At 42.6% G+C, this 17,439-nt stretch overlaps 2 protein-coding genes across 2 annotated transcripts; one reads left to right on the top strand and one right to left on the bottom strand.

The window, feature by feature from the left end:
• Positions 1 to 1,794: 1,794 nt before the first annotated feature.
• OR6K6 (olfactory receptor family 6 subfamily K member 6) lies at positions 1,795 to 2,754 on the bottom strand. The gene has a single exon (XM_072814501.1). It carries the CDS (start codon positions 2,752 to 2,754, stop codon positions 1,795 to 1,797), a length of 960 nt encoding a protein of 319 aa, XP_072670602.1.
• An 11,602-nt stretch (positions 2,755 to 14,356) lies between these two features.
• On the top strand, positions 14,357 to 15,307 carry LOC140626748 (olfactory receptor 6K3-like). Its single transcript, XM_072814500.1, has one exon. It carries the CDS (start codon positions 14,357 to 14,359, stop codon positions 15,305 to 15,307), a length of 951 nt encoding a protein of 316 aa, XP_072670601.1.
• Positions 15,308 to 17,439: the final 2,132 nt, after the last annotated feature.

Genomic DNA, 17,439 nt, shown 5'->3' with positions numbered 1-17,439 from the left:
TACTGAATCGCGAGACTCTGAGGTCTCCAAAGGCCACCCGTGTGACAGTCGCTAATGGATCCTCTGCACCTAGCACAGGACTAACATAGAATTGCTACTCAAAAGTTTTTTTAATAAATCAATCTTGAAATCTGGAGGAGCAAACCCTTATCAGCACTTCCTGGATAATACTTAGTGACCACGTTTCCTCTTCCTGGGTTTAGCAATTGGTCTTGGGATGAAGGCTGCGTGAAGCCAGCCCGGATTACAGTGAATAGGCCCTGGCTCTGGGGGCAGCTGCAGTTGTGTTTCTGCCCTGGATTCCTAATCGTTAACTCCATGCGCTCGGACTCATTATTGAAATTCTATGATTTGCATTTCTCATTGGGAAAAAACAGGGTTAATATTGCTTCCACAGGATTGTCGTGAGTACAAATGAGACGGTGCGTGTAAGGTACTTATCACAAGCTCGGGTGTTATTAAAAAATGTCAGCCCTTATAAACATGCAAGGGCCCCAGGGCTGGAGATGATCTTAGTGACCAACTCTGACCCATCCTCAGAAAGTTCGGGTCAGCTTTTCAGAAATGCAAATGCAGGGGCAGCCCGGGAACCCAGCGGTTGAGCTCTGTCTTTGGCCCAGGGCCTGATCCTGGAAACCCGGGATCGAGTCCCACGTCGGGCTCCCTGCATGGAGCCTGCTTCTCCCTCTGCCTGTGTCTCTGCCTCTCTCTCTCTCTCTCTCTCTGTCTCTCATGAATAAATAAATAAAATCTTTAAAAAAAAAAAAACAAAAGAAATGCAAATGCATGCATGGGCTTCACTTTCAGATTTTCTAAATCATAAGTTCTGATGACCAACTGGTTTTGGGGAATCGCTGATCTGATCCAGCCAGAAGTATTACAGATACAGAAACAGCACAACTTAGTGGCAAAACAAGGTATAAAATCTGGTTTGGACGGTGTTTCTGTGATGCCACAGTCACCCAGTGAGGCCTGGAAGCCCGTGGAGGACAGAGTCAGTGACTCTTACAATCAGTGACTGGTGGGTTTCATGAAATTTTGGGGAAAGACGTTGATTGGTATAATGTCATTTCTTTTTCTCTTTTTTAAGACTTTTTTCATTTATTTGAGAGAGAGTATGAGCATGCGCAGGAGTGGGGTGGGGGGTCGAGGGAAAGAGTCTCAAGCAGACGCCCTGCTGAGCACAGAGCCTGACCCTGGCCCTTGATCTCAGGACCTGAGCTGAAACCAAGAGTCAGACACTTAACCAACTGAGCCAGCCAGGCGCCCCGGTATAATTTCATTTCTTGAACACCAAATAGATCAAACAAAACTATGTGTTTACTGAGGACAGAGAATAAAGTAGAGCCCTGAAGTCGAAACCACCTCTGTCTCTGAACAAGGGGATTCAGGGATGGAAAGAGGAGTTGGGGCCAGTTGACAGTAGCAATGATCAGAACTCCAATGTCTTTCTCATCCCTTTCGTCCTGCTGTCCGGCCTCACCAGCATGTGGGGCCGCAGAAGAGAAGGGCAGGAGCCCGGCTGGCTGGGCAAGGAGGAAGCCAGCCTGTGCCCAATAGCAGTAGAAGCCACGTGTACGGCTACAGTGACACAACACAGCAGGGGCACTGATGCAAACAGGCCATGACATTGCCACCCATGTCCTGGACGAGGAGGTTTTTTTGTTCTTATTTATAACAATAGAGCGAGTAGTGTTATTTTTCTGCAGTAGAAATAGATCATACTCATGAACAAGTCAGGAAATGGTGAAATGCTGAACTTCCAGGAGGTTTTTCAGAGTCCAGCCTCCAGGTCTACCCCCTGACCCCACCAGCCCTCCTCCGACGGCAGAAAAACCTTCTAATAGCATCTTTCATGTCCTTGTTTCTCAGGCTGTAGATAATGGGGTTGAGGAAGGGAGCAAGGATTACAAAGCTGACAGCAATTGCTGTGTCCCAAAACACTGAGTAGGTGGCTGAGAACCGCAGATACATGACAGCCACACTGCCGAAGAAGAGCAGGAACACAGCAAGGTGAGCGGCACAGGTGGAGAAGGCCTTGCGGCGGCCCTCGGCAGAGGGCATCCCCAGAATCACCACGATGATCCGGACGTAGGATAGGGCGATGGCCAGGAAGGAGGCCACGATCTCCACTGCGTGGATAGCGTCCACGATGACCACCAGCGATGTGTCTGTGCAGGCCAAGCTCAACACAGGTGTGAAGTCACAGAAGATCTGCTGGATCCTGTTGGGGCCACAGAAAGGCAAGGTGGCAATCCACGCGATCTCAGGGAGCACAAGGAGGAAGCCACAGAGGCAGGACCCAGCTGTTAGCTGGGTGCACAGCTTGGGAGTCATGATGGTCGGGTAACGGAGAGGACTGCAGATGGCGACGTACCTGTCAATGGCCATTGCTGTCAGCACACAGCCTTCCGTGATGCCCAGGGAGTGGAAGAAGTACATCTGCAGGAGGCAGCCGGCCAGAGAGATGGTCTTCTGCTCATTGACCAGGCTGGAGAGCATCTTGGGGATGGTGGTCGTGGTGTACCCGACCTCCAGGAAGGAGAGGACACTGATGAAGAAGTACATGGGAGTGTGCAGGGCCATGTCCAGCTGGACCACAATGACTATCACCAGGTTCCCAGTGATGATGAATCCATAGGCGAGAAGCAGGGGGATGAAAAACAGGAGGCCACCTTGATGCAGAGGTGGGAACACAGAGAACAAGAACTCAGTCACCATAGTCTGATTCCCCAGGGTCTCCAGCCGTGTCATCTGCAAGGGAAAGAAAGGAGACAAACTCCTGGAACGGGGGTGGTGCCCAGCCACTGAAAACCGCCCCACTCCTTTTCGCGGTCAGCTCCTTAAGCTGACTCTGGGGGGCCTAGACAGGCCAGTTGGAAATATCTCTCAGCTGTAGCTCCTGCGGCCAGAAACATCTGGAATATTTGCTTTGGGGCCCCTCAATGCATCTTTTGTAAACATCTTCAGTGGATGCCAAGAAAACACAAAGCCACACAACAAATTAATTATCTGGACATATTTTCTGGAGGCTCATTAATTTCTTGGTTCTTCCCCCCTTACTCTCTGTCCTTCTGTGTTTAGCTTTAAAATGTGTACTTTTCTTCCTTCTTTTTTTTTTAAGACTTTATTTATTTGAGAGAGCGTGCATGCACGCAGGGAGGGCATGAGCGATGAGCAGGGGAGGGGCAGAGGGAGAGGGAGAAGCAAGCTCCCTGCTGAGCTGGAGACTGGACTCTGACTGGTGGCTCCATCCCAGGACCCTGAGGTCATGATCTGAGCAGAAGGCAGACGCCCAACTGATTGAGCCACCCAGGTCCCCCCAAAATGTGCACTTCTCTTTTCAACTATTCCCCCCTCCTGTTCTTCAGAGTGGTTTAAAAAAAAAAATACAGAGACGCTGCAGGAGCCCTGGTCTCAATAATTCCTCCCATGGCTTTCCCACCTTTTCTGGCCCTCATCCACGATCTGAGCTGGCTGAATGGTCATCTTCGTCTCTGCCCCGTTTCTGTTCGTTTCATGGTGACATCTGTTTCTTGTTAGATGCTAAGTGCCCAGATGTTAGGAAATACTCCTCCTCACATTCCTTTGCTTCTCCCCCCTCTCCTCTCTCTCAGTAGTTGACATTGATAGTTGCTCAGGCCAAGAGTCTCTCTAGAACCACTTTGTGCCTGTTGGTCACTGGATGTTGGACAAGCATGTAACTCCACCTCGCACATCCCCCCCCTCCTGGGCCACACCTAAGGGCCGTGGAATTAAAACAAAAAAATCACTTCTAACATAACTAAGACTGTCTTGGGAAGGAGACATCACACAATGCAGCTGCAGTAGAAATCAGACCCGCATCTACTTGTCATATACTAGACTTTTTTGCAAGGTGAATTAAGGTTCATGATAGTCATGTACAGTACCTCTCACCCTTGACTATTTTAACAACTTTTTCATGATTTTCTTACCTCCAACAAGCCATTCTGCAGATGAATGTGCCTAAGTATGGCTTTTACTGTCCTTGTTCTTTTCAAAATGATTCAAGGATAAGCCCCACCGATCTTAGCTTGATATTTATTGTCTACTCTGATCTGATTCCAATCAAATTTTAGAGCCAAATATTTTTCTACATACTCATTAGCTCAGCCAAACGGGACGCATTTCCTGTGTTTCTATTTTTGCTTATGTCGTTCCTTCCCTCCATTCTCTTGCTCTCTGCCTATTGGAATCCTCGTTGCCAGCGTCCAGCAAACACTCCTATCATCTTGCAGCTCTCATGGATCTGCGCCGCTGGAAGTGAACACTCTCTCCTCCGACCCCCATGAGTGCTTGATATTCTCCTCTTTCGTGACTTCTAAGCTTCTCACACTTCAAATATTTGTGTATCAGCAGTATCTTCCCACTCCTGCCCCCCAACCATGGGCCCTGAAAGCTCCGCAGGCGGAATCATAAAGGATAAATGAGGTAGTGTTAGTGAAGAGTTCCCATGTGATGGTCATGATAGCAGGCACATTACATATTTTATCCCATTTATTTTTACCTATGACAGATTATTATTATTGTTTTATAAATAGAAAAACTGAGAACCAAAGATGAGAAACAACTTGTTCAAATCCACATTTCTGCGATCCAAAACAATAACTGGAAGCCTGGTCTGTAGACCTTAAAATTCCATTATTATTATTATTATTATTTTAAATTCCACCATTAGTTTTTGCACCACAGTGGAAAATTTAGATCAGGAGCCACCAGTCACCCTGTCTACTTCCTACTCTGAGTACCACTATATTCTCAGAACTACCTCAAATCTGAAATGAGAGAGTGGAGGTGTGTTTTGTTCTTTTCAGGTCACAAGCAGATTAAAATAAATGCATCGCAGGTTAGGAAAATGAATTCCTATAAATTGCCTCTTGTCTTGAGGAAGGCTTTGGGATAGAGGAAGCATCAGTCCTTGGCAGAAGGGCAGAGCCTGCATGGAGACAGGCGTGAGATCAGAGTGCCCTCGAGCTGAAGCAAGCACTTCTCTGTCCTTTCTCAGCCGAAAGCACAGAGAATGGCCATGCTGAGTGGTCCTTATGGAGAATGTTGCTGGCCAAAACAGGAGGCTATGAGATTATAAGAAAAGACAAGCAAGTTCAGCACAAATTGGCTCATAAAAGGCAAGAGTGTGTCTACTTTGCTGCCCTGGGTGAGACCCTTTTCACTCGGAAGACTGCACCATTGTTCATCATTCACACATTTGTTCAGTTGACTCTCACATGTTCGTTGACCCTCTGCTAGGTGCTAACCACTGCCATAGGCTCGAGGGCTACGTGAAGGTAGAAAAAACATTACTCTTACTCCTGAGATATGTACAGAACACTTGAAAGATTCCTGGAATGACAAATAATCAGCTGTGCCCAAGAAGTTCAGCCTATAAATATCCCTTGTATAGTAAAAAAAAAAAAAAAAAAAAAAAATCGAATTTGATTTTAGTCCTGGAAAAAAAAAATAGTGAATTTCTCTGTGACTCTCCAGGAATCCATAATTCTTTAGGCTTCAACAAAATTTTAGTGTTGGGAAGACCTTACCTATTATCAGTATTTTTACCTGGTAGCTACACTATGCTCATTTTAATGGCTCTTCTTGATTTCATATCTTATTATTTTAATTTTTTCACTCATGCAATCAAGTTCTAAAATGTGAAGTTTTACCCCATGCAATTGAGGAAACTTTACTCAGAAAACGAAGGCAAATCTGGGTGCAAATACAAGGAAAGTAGAGGAGGAGTGGAGGCAGGTGCACAGTTCGACTGGATAATTTCAACGATCTTCCACACTTACCTTGTCTGAGGCCACCACGACATTCCTTGGTCTCCACAGCTACCTCCCCTCTGCCAGTTTGTCGGCAAGGATATTGATATCTTAGGAGGCTCTTGGGGGAATTTGTAGAGTGGAAAACAATCCTTTCCGGGGACTTTATCTTTAGATGATGCAGGATCTCAAGAAAAGTGGTGCGTTCTGCTCTCCTCTCTGAGGGTTAAATTAAGGGAAAAGTGTCACACAGTAATTAGACATTCCCCAGGGTCAAGTCTCAAAAGCTTCCCTGAGGCCAAATACCCCGTTCTCACAGGGGAGTGTAGAACTGGACACTGGGGACAAAGTAGCTGTGGGTGTCATACCAGACCTGTTGGGACCACACTGCTCTGGAAACACTTGGTAAAAGTAAACACTACTTTGCTCATTTTTCACTTTCCATTCCTTCTGCTGCTCTAAAAATAATAATGATGATAACTCATTTGGAATGTCAACAAAAACAAGGAACTCTAAAGGATGTGTTATACATAAATGTAGTACTTTATAAAGTTATTAGAAGACATGGAACATCTAAATAAATTGGTTGATATGATGTATGAATGAATAGAATGTCTGAGTTGTGGAAACATGCCAATTCTACACAAACCAATCTGTGCCTTCAATGTAACTTCAATCAAAATTCCATTTGGGTAGGGGGGAGTGGAGCGTGTCAAGGTGAGGGACAAGACTAAGATATTTTGAAGGAGAAGTTTAAAATGGGAAGGTTTGTCCTATTGTATATCAAACATTATAATAGAGCAGCTTAACAAGCTAATGGAAGCCAGGAGACAGATGGACGCAGTATGGAGCTTTGACATATGGTGAGACAGAGACAGCAGAATGCTGGGGGAGCATGAGGAAAGTTGGTTCAAGGGGTCTGTGGAGAAAGGGCTGATTGTTAATAAATGGTCCCAGAACCGTTATTTAAGCATATGAAACACATAAAATAGAATTTTTCCTGACCTCATTACATTCCCACAGTCTACAGCTAGAACAAAATTTTAATGAGAAGTCAACTTTAATACTTTAATTTTTAAAAGATTTTATTTATTTATTTATTTTTTAAAGATTGATTTTTTTCTTAAGATTTTATTTATTTATTCATGAGAGACACAGAGAGAGAGAGGTAGAGACCCAGGCAGAGGGAGAAGCAGGCTCCATGCAGGGAGCCCGATGCGGGACTCGATCCCAGGTCTCCAGGATCACGCCCTGGGCTGAAGGCAGGGGCTACACCGCTGAGCCACCTGGGCTGCCCAAGATTTTATTTTTAAGTAATCTCTACACCTAACATGAAGCTCAAACTCAGTCCTGAGACCAAGACTCCTATGCTCTACCGACTGAGCCAGCCAGGCACTCCCTTTTATCCCCCCAAAGATTATATATTTTTAAAATTGTAATACTTTAAAATAAAATTTGGGAGAATATTTAATCACTTCAAGTGGGGAAAAATCATAAACAATTCAATAGAAATATGAGCTATAAAGGAAAAAAGATCATTAAATTCAGGTATATTAATATTTCCAATTACCCCATGGTACTATAAAGACAAACTACACATTAGGAGTCTGTATTTATAAATTATGTAACTGAAAACAAATATTACTCAGAATATATAAAGAGCTCCTACAAATTAAAAATAAAATGATTTTTAAAATCAGGTGAATATATATATATATATATAAACACGTATGATACATACACACACATACATATCTGGACTCAGCCTCACTGATAAGCAAAGAAATGCAAATCTAAACAACAGGGAACTTTTTATACACACAGCCAAACAGGAACCAATGTGACAACTCAAAATGCTAGAAATGATATGCAATATAGAAATTCATGCTTTGTTGATAGAATACAGACCTTGAAAAACAGTGGACTTCCAAGGGCCTGTACCACTCTCCTGATCTACATGGTGTTGGGTTTGGCAAGAGCAGAGCTTTCATAGTGAGTGGGGAATACAATCAGAAGGATTCCTTCCCTCCCTCCCTCCCTCCCTCCCTCCCTCCCTTCCTTCCTTCCTTCCTTCCTTCCTTCCTTCCTTCCTTCCTTCCTTCCTTTCTTCCTTCCTTCTTCTCCTTTTTAAACTAAATCTTGAGCCTAAAATTTACCTCCATGTGAGTAAAGCCAGAGAAAAAAGAAATATACAACACAAGTTGATTTTTATCCTTTTGCAAAAAGACATAAAACAGGCATGAAGTGTTAAATATCTAATGGTCTGGTAGACATGGATGTAGAAAGGAAACAGAATTTGAAAATGGATTTGAGTTTAAAAAAAAAAAAAACCCAAAAAACAAAACAAAAAACCTTGATAAGAAATGGATATATAGAGTGGAGCAGAGAGGACTCTATTATTCGATAACTAGTTTTTTAAAAAGTGATGTTATATTTTATTTTATTTTATTATTTTATTTTATTTTATTTTATTTTATTTATTTTATTTTATTTTATTTTATTTTATTTTATTTTATTTTATTTTATTTTATTTTACTTTCACACAATGGAGTTTTAATTAAACACTTGTACATGCTGTTTGCAATATAAATCACCTTGTTAAGGTGTCTCCCATTAATTATAACAAAATTATTCATTCATTCATTTGTTCAGCAAAAAGGTGGTATTTTAAAACAGACCCCTGGTAAGCATTTGAAGCATGATACATGGTTAAATAAATAAATAATCGGTGAAAGAGTGAATTAACTAATTTTAAGAGTCAGATAGTGACCCAGTGATTGGCTGGTCTGTTGTCATTCTCCTGCTCACCTCCTGCACTGAAAGCACCCTACCAGCTAAGACACATTGCTTGCACCCCCAGCTCTGGGCTCATGTCATCTCGGACAGAGATGTCGCTTCTCCAGTTGTCCTACCTGTCTACACCTGTTCAGCTCTTTCTCTCTATGCCGTGTGCCCATTCCACTAATAAATACGCTCAAATGTATTCACCTTAAAATACATACCTGTCCTCTACTCATGCTTGCTTTCGGGGCCAGCACATAGCCAATATTCTCCCCTTCTTTATTTTCTCTAGAAAATAGTTTACCCTTTATGCCTCTTTCTGCTTGTACTTTTTTACGTCCCATTCACATGAACCATGACCCCGACTAAGAAAGAGAACATGATCAATAACTTGCGAGTCCACTAACTGCTCCTCCCTGGTCCAATCCTTCGCCCTCCATATTGCATATCACCATTAACCTGGATATCGTGTCCCTTACTCTGCAGAGTTTTGCCTATTTAACTCTATATAAATTGAATTATATTTTAGGTATTATCGTACAAGTTGCTCATTCACTCAACATATTTTTGAGAATCATTCAAGGCAGATCATCTAGCTGCAGCTTTATTTTTTTATATATAAATTTATTTTTTATTGGTGTTCAATTTGCCAACATATAGAATAACACCTAGTGCTCATCCTGGCAAGTGCCCCCCTCAGTGCCCATCACCCAGTCACCCCCGCCCCCTGCCCACCTCCCTTCCAACACCACTAGTTCGTTTCCCCGAGTTAGGAGTCTCTCATGTTCTGTCTCCCTTTCTGATATTTCCCACTCATTTTTTTCTCCTTTCCCCTTTATTCCCTTCCACTATTTTTTATATTCCCCAAATGAATGAGACCATATAATGTTTGTCCTTCTCCGATTGACTTATTTCAGTCAGCATCATACCCTCCAGGTCCATCTACGTGGAAGGAAATGGTGGGTATTTGTCATTTCTAATGGCTGAGTAATATTCCATTGTATACATAAACCACATCTTCTTTATCCATCATCTTTCGATGGATACTGAGGCTCCTTCCACAGTTTGGCTATTGTGGACATTGCTGCTAGAAACATTGGGGTGCAGCAGCTTTAAAAGAAAATCATTTTTGTCTTATATTAATGTGATACAAACTAATCACTCATGGGGCATGAACATTTTGTGTTGTGGAGCACTCACATCTTCAGCTCCACGAGAGACTGCCATAGTGTATTCCCCACTCATTATAGGGGGGGCTTCTTGAACCCCAGGTCTTTCTAAGGGCTAGCTTATATGTGCTCATCAATACATCTTTCCTGTTGAGGCTGTCCTCAAACCCCTTCCATTCCAGCCCCTCGGGGACACCTGCCGTTGGGACGCCCGAAGCCTGTGACACATCATGGATGGGAGCCTCTCCTTCCTGCCCCTACTGCTAGTGGTTCTGTTACCCCTTGGGTCCCTGTGAGAAGTTCTGCCGAGCCATGCTGGGCAGCTGCTGGCGGACTCCTCAGCGATGCACTTCAGAGCTGCTGTGTGCCACTGAACCGCTGCTTCATAGCAAAGTGGAAAAACCCTTCTGCCTTGAACCACATTTTATTAGCTTGGCCCTTCTTGTTCCTCATCCTTCCTCTGTCTCAGCAGATACTTTTATATGTAAACAATTCTCTCACCCCTTTAACAAAAAAGAAAACCAAGTGTCTCTTTCCATTTGATGTCTAGCCGGACTCACAGACCCAGCTTCCCAAAGGTGTGCCAACATCACGAAAGGGGAGCATGGCGACAAGTGTTCCCCTAATTAACCAAATGGGATGTGGAGTTGCTGTCCCTGTGACTGGGGAGAGCCTTTCTGACGAAAGACTTTCTCCCCCTGGAGGCTTCCTGAGACACCTAGAGTTGTGGCTGCAGTTATAACAGTCCTGTTTGTTGGGCCACAGAACAATGGAGACGAAGACATTTGGCAAATGGAAGTGTCTCCCTAAGTTCTGAAAGAGGTGGCTATGGGATGATGGGTGGACTCTGTGCTTTGGTGGGTGCACGGGTAGCGTTTCGCTATATATTAAGGAAGACTGTCACACGACCAGATTTTTTTTTTTTTCTGTTGGTTTTCAGTGAAGACCTGTGGAAACTTCATTGAAGTTTTGCAGACACATGAGGTAGGGGGAAAAGATTCTTAGCTCAGGGATGAAAGCGTTGGTGAATTTGGGTCTCAGGACTACTGGACAGCCATAACAAGCATCTATTTAATTTTGTCTGTGCCACTAGCTCTATGACTCTTTTGACCCCCTCTGATTTCTGGGTTAAATTCTGATGTAGGATGCTTGCATTTTATTTAGTCAAGTCAGAAAATGCTCTTAATGCTGTGGCAACTGGTGGAGCTAAGTAGTTGAGATTCTGAGCTACCCATCCTTCCAGAAAACACAGGAGTCCAGTTAGATATGGTTTGAGGCCCAAGTATCTACTTCAAATTGCCTTTATATATATATATATATATATATATATATATATATATATATGAATATTCTTTCCTTTCTAAAGACTCAAGTTTCTGATGACCTGCCAATTTTTCCCTCCTCTGAGTTTCAATTTCCTAATTTCAAAATGTACTGGCCACTGAGCACAGTGCTGACTTCCCTATTTATCTCCTGGCTACCCCTGAAAGAAGAATTGAGAATAACAGCGTTAACGTCTGTCATATGAGGAATTCAAACAGGGGATAATAGGACCAAGAGATACTGGGATGTCAAAATGAGTTAAAAATCTCATATACATCCATATTATTTATCATGCTAAGAAGTTTAGGCTTTATTTGGAAGCCTGTGTGATCCACCTCCAGGTCTATTTTCAGACACGGTATTGACAGCTTTGCATTTAAGAAAGATTATTCCAGGAGCTGGGTGGAGGGAAAATTGAGACAAATCAAGGTTGAAAACACGAATCTAGGTAGGAGTAATTAAGGCAAGAAACCATCAAAGCACACATTATTTTTTCTTGTGAATCTCTCTTTTTTTTAGGTAGAAGTTTTCTTACAGAAAAACAAAGGGAAATTTTATCTCCCATATTTATCCTGTTTCAACACAGATTTCATAATCTGCTGCATCTATAAAAAGCAAGAACAAAAAATTTTTAAGAAACTATTTGGTTGTCATACACCAAGCTGACTTTTTGTCTGTTTAAATCCTCTAGTATTCTGATCTCAAAATAATTTTATCTATTTTTTTTATATCTGTTGCCAGCTCACAGTCGTCTCTTTAGGGTAGATATCAGTAGCTTTCTCCATTTATGTTTTATTTTAATTTTAAAAAATTGAGATTTAATTGGCAGTTAACATTGTGTAAGTTGAAAGTGTGCGTGTTGGCGTGATGCTCTGGTATATACTGGAGTCCGATCGCTGTCGCACTGCCGTCTCGTCACATACACGTGGAGGCCCCATCACCAACACCTTCACCACCAGGTGTTTTCATGCAATGACGACAAGTCTCAGAAATCTGCCTCATGTGTGGATGTTTATGAGTCAGCTGGCGCCGAAGCATAGTCAAAGCTGTTCTTAGAAGCTCATGCAAGTCCCAAGTTTATTTTTTTTCTTCTTTATTATTTAGGTATAATTGACATATAATGTTATATGAGTTTGGGGTGAACAACATAAAGACTTGGCAATTGTGAACCCTACACATGTGCACCATGAGAACGGTGGCTGCCGCCGGTCGCCATTCACCATGATTATATCATTGATCTTACCTTCTATGCTGTACTTTTCTTTCCCGTGACTTATAATTGCAAGTTTGTACCTCTTGATCTCTTTCACCCAAATCTCTGTACTTTATACTCTCCGATTAGAGGAAGGAATAAAAGTTTCGGTCAAAGACAAAATGTAACAAAATTCTCCCTGGAAGAAAAGCTAACCGAGTGATGGAGATCAGCTGGTGGATCCTCTGTTAGGGTGAGCGCAGGAATGAATGCCTCATCGACCTACTGTGCCCTCTCGGGTTTAGGGGTGGCTTGGGTCACTGTCTTATTTTATCACTTCCCGGGAGGGTTTACGTGTACTTCTGGCCAATCCACACATCTTCATCACCTGGTTTTTCACTCTTCCCTCACCTCCCACAGATTCTCGTGTTCTGTATGCCACTAGTTCTCAACTGGAGCAATTTTAGTCCCTCTCCCCCTCTGCTGGGACATTTGGTGATTTTAGAGACATTTTGGTGATCGTGACTAGGAGAGAGGTCTGTGCCATTGACACCTAGTGGGTAGAGGCCAGCATTGCTGCTAAACATCCTACAATGCACAGGAAAGTATCCCACGTTTCACTTCCAGCGAAGAATCATCTGGTCCAAATGTTGGTTTTGAAGACCTGTTCTGTGCTAATTAAAGAGCCGTATGGTGTGGGTACAGATATGGATAGTTGAAGCTCTTGCCAACCTGCTGTTGGGCGTAGACTGCCGATCACTCTTTCAAATGTCACCAAACCCTCCTAGAGCTTGATTTCTAGATTAATATACTCCAACTATTAACTAATCATCTTTGGATTCAGGTAAGATTAATTTGCACATACAGACATATTGCATGGCTCTGAGCTCTTATATTTTAAAGTAAGTTAAATTTAGCATCATATTTGGCTTTATCTTTTTACTCCTTGGTTAATGATGAGACTGGTCAAGGGAAGCCTGCACAGGCACTTCAGTGTTTCAGACACTCACCGTGAATGGTCTTACTTTTACCCACAGAAGGGATCATTCTGTCACAATTCATTTTGTGTCTCCGACATTTCACCTCAAACAATAAAAATGCCTACCTACCTAAGTTGCTTCCAACTTACTATTATAATGGATATTCCAATGCATCTTTGTACATAATATTTTAACGTTCAAAATATTCTCCTTATGCTCTACGGTGAAAGTCAGGCTCTAAACAGTCTCAAGAGTCTCAGTAACCCAATATACCTGCCCTACGACCCAGCAATTGCACTGTTGGGGATTTACCCCAAAGATACAAATGCAATGAAATGCCGGGACACCTGCACCCCGATGTTTCTAGCAGCAATGGCCACGATAGCCAAACTGTGGAAGGAGCCTCGGTGTCCAACGAAAGATGAATGGATAAAGAAGATGTGGTTTATGTATACAATGGAATATTACTCAGCTATTAGAAATGACAAATACCCACCATTTGCTTCAACGTGGATGGAACTGGAGGGTATTATGCTGAGGGAAGTAAGTCAGTCGGAGAAGGACAAACATTATATGTTCTCATTCATTTGGGGAATATAAATAATAGTGAAAGGGAAAATAAGGGAAGGGAGAAGAAATGTGTGGGAAATATCAGAAAGGGAGACAGAATGTAAAGACTGCTAACTCTGGGAAACGAACTAGGGGTGGTAGAAGGGGAGGAGGGCGGGGGGTGGGAGTGAATGGGTGACAGGCACTGGGGGTTATTCTGTATGTTAGTAAATTGAACACCAATAAAAAAATAAATTAAAAAAAAAAAAGAGTCTCAGTAAAAAATCGCCAAAATGTCATTTAGGGGAGTTCGTACCAACTTAAATGTCCAAATAGCAAGATTGTCCGCTTAGCTAACAAAATAGTTGATATTGTAAGAGCTCAGTGTTACTGATAAGTATTTGCAAATCAGACAGGATCACTTTATCGTTTGCAAAGCAACTCACATACACATTTTACTTATGAACCTCATTTCCAGGCTGTTGAGCTGCCTGAAAAGAAAGGCCCCATCATTTAAATGCAGGTGGGGCTCTGACTGTCCATATTTGATTCCATCTGCTGACAAGTGGCCTTGCTGAAAACATGGATCCGGAGAATCAGACAGGGGTGGCCGAGTTCTACTTCTCCGATTTCCCTCCATTTGGGAATGGCAGCCTCTTACTCTTCACTCCTCTGCTCTTTATTTATGCGTTCATTATTGTGGGAAACTTCACCATCTTCTCTGCTGTCCGGCTGGACACCCGCCTCCACAACCCCATGTACAATCTCATCAGCGCCTTCTCCTTCCTGGAGGTCTGGTACACCACAGCCACCATCCCCAAGATGCTCTCCAACCTCATCAGTGAGAAGAAGGCCATCTCTTTCACTGGCTGCCTCCTGCAGATGTATTTCTTCCACTCGCTTGGGGTCACAGAAGCCCTAGTCCTCACGGTGATGGCCATCGACAGGTACATTGCCATCTGCAACCCCCTCCGCTATGCAATCATTATGACCCCTCGGCTATGTGTCCAGCTTTCCACCGGGTCTTGCATCTTTGGCTTCCTTATGCTGCTGCCAGAGATTGTGTGGATTTCTACTCTTCCCTTCTGTGGCCCCAACCAAATCCATCAACTCTTCTGTGACTTTGAACCCATGCTGCGCTTGGCCTGTACAGACACGTCCATGATTCTGGTTGAAGACGTGATCCATGCTATTTCCATCCTGACTTCTGTGACTGTCATCAGCCTTTCGTATTTAAGAATCATCACAGTGATCCTGAGGATTCCCTCAGGGGCGAGCCGTCAGAAGGCGTTCTCCACTTGTGCGGCCCACATTACTATTTTCTTGCTGTTTTTTGGCAGCGTGGCCCTCACGTACCTGCGCTTCTCTGTCACGTTCCCACCTCTACTGGACAAGGCCATTGCACTGATGTTTGCTGTCCTTGCCCCGCTTTTCAACCCAATAATTTATAGCCTGAGGAACAAAGACATGAAAGATGCCATCAGGAAAGTTCTCTGTTTCCGATCAATGTTCAATGTCTCTGGTAGCCAATGAGAGTTCACAGGCATCTGTTCAAATATCTCCCTCCGTTTAAAATGCTAACAAATCAGTTTCTAAAATTACCACGTACACTTTTCATGTTGCTGTTTGGGCATTTTTTTCCAGCTTTCTAAACTAGGAACTATTATTTGATCTGAGAGAGGAGGTCTTCTGTGATTCACCCATCGTTACATCATTTACAGATTATAATGGGATATTTTTCCACTTTGGAGCTCTACATAGCATGTATTATCTTCTTCAAATCAAAGGAGAATATGAGGCTGAATAATAATCATATTTATTTCTTACACATTTGAAAACTCTCCTTTCCTGCTCTTTTATTCTATATTCACAATAGTCTTACATCAGGGTGTTTTTTTTTTTTTTTTTTCAGTTTAAAAAATTAACAAGAGGGGATCCTTGGGTGGCTCAGCGGTTTAGCACCACCTTGGGCTCGGGCTCAGGGTGTGATCCTGGAGTCCCGGGATCGAGTCCCACGTTGGCCTCCTTGCATGGAGTCTGCTTCTCCCTCTGCCTGTGTCTCTGCCTCTCTCTGCATGCCTCATGAATAAATAAATAAAATCTTATAAAAATTAAAAATTAACAAGATGTGCAGCAGTGAGATGGATTTGGCCTGCATGAGAAACCCTAGTTCCTAAAATTCATCCCAGAGACCTTCACCTTCCCTGGATTGTGGTCTGACACATGACAGTGACAATGCAGCACATAGAGCCACTGGCTTCACAACATCTGTGTCATCCTGTTCTCATCAGCTCCTTTGTGTTTATGTTTCCCATTGCCTTAAAAATTCCAGAGCAGACATTCTTGAAACTTTGAAGATTAAACAGATGAGCTTTTTAGGCTTGAGACCAAAACAGGAAATATATGAATTATGTAAGGGTGTGTATATGTGTCCATTTTTTAAATTGACGTCACTATATTAAAATACTCCATGCTGTGTTAGGTTTTAATAAAATGTCATATCCACCTCACCTTGGTGTCTTTGTTCTTATTGCTTTTCTGCCCTGGATTGTTTCTCCCTGCCTCCTTCTCTGCCTTGGAACCTACTCAAAAAGCTCACACACATGCTATCCACCGGGATGAAGGTCTCTGCCTTCCTCCCAAACTGCACCAGTAGTTTTAGGGGCTGAGTGAAACGTCTCTGGGAAAAAGAAGTGTTGGCTCAGCTCCTGTGGGAAGCAAACCAAGGACACAGGGCAATTGTCAGTGGTTTCATAAAGAGAAGAAGTGAACCAGAAGGTGGGGGAAGACGGGAAAGTTGTCAAGAACGGAAAGTCAGTAGGATAGGGCACGAGAAACAAGTCTCGGTCAGCTCCAGCCTTGCCGCTGGATGAATTCTTGGACCCATTTGGGAGAGCTGACATGGAAGTAGAGCTGGCTGGGTCCTGGGGGCCCCAGGGGCATCTTTTATCCCCTTACTCCTGGAAATGCAAATCCCCTCTCATATTTTTGTGAGCTTTTAGAAACTCAAGAAAAAAATTTCTGTGCAAAGAAAGTTATACAGAAGTTTGTTTGGTTATAAAATCGAATTAAATTTATTTGAGGTAAACATTAAGGAATCTAATTGATATTAGAGTTCCTGCTTAGAAACCTTAGTATTCTATTTATAAATCTAATAGATTTAATCATCTGCTATTAGAGATGTTTGATAAATATTTGCTCTGATTAAAAAAAAAATATTTGCTCTGATTTATAAACTTGGCAAATAAATCCTTTGAAACGACATTTAAATATGGTATACAGTATTTTTTTGAGCTCCACAGTTTTCTGACTTAATTAACAACGCCTCCACAGGTTTTAAAAACAACCTTTATAATATGAAAAAAAAATTATAAATATGGCTAGTCCTAAATTCTTTGAAATGTTTCCATACTGTGATAAACATGGTAAGATTTCTTTCTTTTTTCTTTCTTTTTTTCTTTCTTTCTTTCTGTCTTTCTTTCTTTCTTTCGACTGAGTTATTTTCTTTTTTTTTTCTTTTTTGTATTTTTTTTTATTGGAGTTCGACTTGCCAACATAAAGTATAACACCCAGTGCTCATCCCATCAAGTGCCCCCCTCAGTGCCTGTCACCCAGTCACCCCGTCCCCCCGCCCACATTCCCTTCCCCTCCCCTTGTTCGTTTCC

Source organism: Canis lupus, chromosome 38 (assembly GCF_048164855.1).
Source record: "Canis lupus baileyi chromosome 38, mCanLup2.hap1, whole genome shotgun sequence".
NCBI classification, from domain to species: Eukaryota; Metazoa; Chordata; class Mammalia; order Carnivora; family Canidae; genus Canis; species Canis lupus.
Note: the sequence above shows the minus strand (reverse complement) of the source record. Positions and strands in the feature narration are given on the sequence as shown.